This window comes from Spea bombifrons, chromosome 9 (genome assembly GCF_027358695.1).
Source record: "Spea bombifrons isolate aSpeBom1 chromosome 9, aSpeBom1.2.pri, whole genome shotgun sequence".
NCBI classification, from domain to species: Eukaryota; Metazoa; Chordata; class Amphibia; order Anura; family Pelobatidae; genus Spea; species Spea bombifrons.
Genome location: NC_071095.1, coordinates 29,143,395 through 29,147,405, shown reverse-complemented (window position 1 = coordinate 29,147,405; position 4,011 = coordinate 29,143,395). Strand labels below are relative to the sequence as shown.

Genomic DNA, 4,011 nt, shown 5'->3' with positions numbered 1-4,011 from the left:
GTATCGAAGCATTTCTCGATCTTTGTCTGTATGAAGGGCTCGGTAGAGTCTGGGGAGGTTTGGTGATGCTTAAAGTACACGCGTGATCATGTTAGGATGGCTGCTCCACTGAGGTCCACCAAAAGTACCAACATGTTTCATCACATACATCCCGGGGTACTGCAAAGAACTTCCTCTCGTAAACTAATGGCTGCACATCTAATAAATTACAAAGGTGATAAAAACAGGGTTCCGATTAACTTAAGCAAGCACCGCTGTCAAAGTCTATAAACCTTTTTGGATGGGTCGGCAGCAGATTTGTAGAAGTGGCTTCAGCTGTCGCCTACTTTATCCAGCACAAGGAGGGGTGCGAGTATCCGATTTCTATTCGTTTCCACAGCGCAGCCGTTCAGTACCATCTCGTCCAATATGATGTGAACTTTGTCCAGATTAAACATGATCTGGATGATCATCAAGTCAAGGAGAAGTTGGCTTCATTCATGGTTAACATAAAACAGCTACACAGTGTGTTTATCAGTAAAATATATGGATCAAATATTACTCAATCTAGTTTAAGGAAAATATGGCATCTCAAAGTATCAAGCCAATTTTATTTTCTTTTTAAAAACAAAAAAACCTTGACCCAAACATAGCCCATGACTGATCACTGGAGAAATGGGTTGAAATTAAGTATTCATAATTCCATTTTGGTGAATAAATCCCTTTATTGGCAGACGGTAGATGAGGGGGAAATGGTCTAAGACCATGGTTGACAAAGCAAAACATTGTTTCCTGAACAGAGAAGAAATTTGTAATTTGCTTGAAATAGGGGGTTATAAAAGTTAATGTTTTATTTTGACACTTTTTACATACCTAAAAGTATTTAGGCCAAAGAGTGGCCTTCTCTGTTCTTCTATGTGGAGACCAGCTTGGGCAACAACTCCATACATCAATCCCACCACGTGAAGAAAGCACATAAAAATAAAAGGATACATCCAGCTCACTCTGTGAAAGTAAAAATACAAGGCACCGGCAGTTAGCGGGGCTTTTTTAATACAGAATATATTTAATTTAGTACATTTATATACTTCAAATAATGCTTTTTTACCAATGTCCTCACATCTGCGGCATTTATGCCTGCTTCTCTACGGCAGTTAGTTGAGCCGCTGGTGCTCGGACGACGCTAAACTCTTTTGGGGTACATTTATGGTATAAATAGCTGAACTAACTTGTGTTACCACTCTCTCTGGTGAATTGGGGGTTTATTTAATAAAGAGGGGATTTGCAGTTTAAGTGTATGGTCCTGAGCATTCCCTGGCATGTTTCTCCCACATAATTTGCCGATGCATTGCTACGGATGCCCACCGGGGTTAGCTTTTATCTTTAGTTAATGAACCCCTTTCCCATACAGCCTCCTCCATGGAAAAGGTACTTTAACGTGCATTAAACCTGGAGAGAACTCCAAAGCTAGAGCCAACGGCCCCCTATGTGGTTTGGCTTCCATGCCGCTTGAAGTAGACAGTCGATAGCAGGAAAGCTTCTTAATGAGAGGTAAAAGCTTACCTTTTTATATTACATATCTTGCTTTTTGACAACCTTAATATTTTTGGTTTATAACATTATTATATACCGGTATGTACGTGTATATATATATATGTATATATATATATACACACATATATATATATACACATATATATATATATATATATACACACACACTATATATAGATATATACACACACTAAAATGTTACACATACCACTCTACTGAAATACTTGTCCAACACTTCCACGAAGTTATGTATGAGCTCAAAAACCGCCATTTCATTCTACAAAACAAAAAAAGCCATGAACGTCGCCATCCCATTCCTTATCACAGAATCATCTAGAGGTGAAGGCTGTGGGATACGTTAAAGAGGTTGACATCTCGCAATGAATTTAAATTGGACGACTTCTGAACAAAATCTATTCAATTATATATGGATAGGAACAGGTCCCCCGGAGTGCGCAGAGTATAACGCGATCGTTTGAAACACATGAAAACACGTTTTCCAAGCGAAAAGGGCAGGGCTGTCAAATACAAAAATATATGTGTAAACTATATTTATTTGGGTAATCATCTTCATTTATGATCTCTTTAATCCCACTATGGTCTGAAACTGTAATCATTTATTTTTGATTACATGTATAATGTTTTCTGCCCCACAATACACAACTGGGTGTACAAACTGTGATATATTTACAAACCACATATTTATTTTGGGAGATGATGTCATCGCCATTCCCGTTCTCACCTCTGATTCATCAACGCCGACCACGACGAAGAGAGCTGCGTACTGTCGGTACACCAATTTAAAATCTTTGTACTCTATGAAAGAACACTGAAGGAAAAAGAGAAATTAGCCATCAGGGAGATTCTTGCATTATTGGTAAGCGGTGTTAGAACGAACAGATGAGCGGAGATGGTTTAGTGACGATGTGCTAAAAGAGAAATGACATTAATACTACTTTTAATACGAGATGCTGACCGTACCTGCCTGTTAAACATAGCGCTATAATTGTTGTTAATATAATACGACCATAGAAGAAGCGGAAGAAAATATCCACCTGGTCCTTGGAACGGGAAATGCACAATTTAATGACCTCAGACTCCAGCAGGGTTCTTTTCTGGACCTCCAAGCGTTCATAGTAACGTGACAGTCTAGTCTGACCTTGCTTGTTAACAATAAGAATGAATTTAATCATCCTGTTTCCTGAAAAAGAAGAAGAAGAAAAAAAAATAATGTTTGGATTTATCCAAAGCTGGAGAGAATAGAAAAAAATGTTAGTGTTAACTAGAGAAGCAGATACTAAAGAGATACTACCAATAGAATAAGCTCATATTTATCCACAACACTAAACACAAAACCATTATTAGGATAACTTATTTTCTACGCCTAAAACAATGGTCAGCCTGGCCAACGCCAATATTTCCAATTATTTCGCTGCCAGCCGAATAAAATGTGCTTAAATAGGGAATTTTCTGCGGTTTCCACATTCTGTTACCAGAAGCGACAGGGGATGGATGATGCGACAGGCGGGTGACATTTACCCGTCACAAAATGACGATAATTATAATGATAAAGAGTGACTCAGTGGGTGTTACTAACATTATATGTATTATTATAATTATAGTATTTGGATACATGATCAGATACAGCATCAACTCCACCTACTGACCCAAACGCCCCAAGTTTGAACATAGGGGGTCTATTGGGGTAATATGTTTAGCTTTTATACTATATTGGACTAGTATGAACGTACGTATTAAGAATAGAACACAGAGGCATAAAAGTAAAATTAAATAAAAGTGGACCTTCTCTCTCCCCATAGGACGCTCTGGAAGCCGAATCCCCCAAATCCAGCAGATTTAGTGAGCTATTTCTACGTTGTTATGCTTTTTAACCCCCCCCCCATGGCGTGCCGTATACGCTGTCAGCGCATAACTTTTCCAAATACTAATGCTAATGTGTGTTAGCATGAGAGTGTGTGCTAGAGGTAGTGTGTTAGCATGACAGTGTGTGCTAGAGGTAGTGTGTGTTAGCATGAGTGTGTGTGTGTGTGTGTGTGTGTGTGTGTGTGTGTGTGTGTAGATGTTTCTGTGTACTATGCGTCAGTAAAAGAGATTGTGTGTCAGTGTGTATAAATGTGTATATTTTAGTTACCAGGGGCGTTCAGGGGGCCGATGGGGTCACTTGGCTTTACCAATCCCCCACTGGCCATTAGGTGCCAGCCCTCCCAGGGAGCTTCGTACATAAACTTACCTAACTGGCAGGAACAGCTCTAGTATTTAGAACTCCCGTAGCTGAATTCCTGCGGTGTGACGTCACAGGACGGACATGTGTCACCAGGCTGTCTACGAGCACGGAGTAAACTCCTTGGTCGCGAGGAGGGGCGGAGGCACGTGACGGTAGTAGCCTTTGTGACGTCAGCTTTCGGTTTCTGCGCCTGCGCTGTGGCGTTCGCAAGCGGGAGGCGGCGAGCGAGGCCG

The 4,011-nt window shown here is 40.3% G+C and overlaps 1 protein-coding gene across 3 annotated transcripts; it reads right to left on the bottom strand.

The window, feature by feature from the left end:
* Positions 1-306: 306 nt before the first annotated feature.
* On the bottom strand, positions 307-3,935 carry AP4S1 (adaptor related protein complex 4 subunit sigma 1). 3 transcript variants are annotated; one of them, XM_053474484.1, is made up of 6 exons: positions 3,785-3,935; positions 2,589-2,734; positions 2,276-2,362; positions 1,742-1,810; positions 973-984; positions 307-440 (listed from the first exon to the last, which is right to left on the bottom strand). In XM_053474484.1, the coding sequence occupies exons 2-6, from the start codon at positions 2,724-2,726 to the stop codon at positions 312-314; spliced, it is 435 nt and encodes a 144-aa protein (XP_053330459.1). In that variant the 5' UTR covers positions 2,727-2,734; positions 3,785-3,935; the 3' UTR covers positions 307-311. The 3 variants fall into 3 exon arrangements, with proteins under 3 accessions (XP_053330459.1, XP_053330458.1, XP_053330460.1); XM_053474483.1 differs by lacking the exon at positions 3,785-3,935 and adding an exon at positions 3,686-3,747; XM_053474485.1 differs by lacking the exon at positions 3,785-3,935 and adding an exon at positions 3,027-3,146.
* Positions 3,936-4,011: the final 76 nt, after the last annotated feature.

Excerpts from the sequence above, each read along its gene's own strand:
- AP4S1 (XM_053474483.1), bottom strand. The coding sequence starts at position 3,743 with ATGGCCAGTGGGGGATTGGTAAAGCCAAGTGACCCCATCGGCCCCCTG. Across the intron at positions 2,735-3,685 it reads CGGCCCCCTGAACGCCCCTG|GAAACAGGATGATTAAATTC; the intron begins GTAACTAAAATA and ends CTTCTTTTTCAG. Across the intron at positions 1,811-2,275 it reads TCGGCGTTGATGAATCAGAG|AATGAAATGGCGGTTTTTGA; the intron begins GTGAGAACGGGA and ends TTTGTTTTGTAG.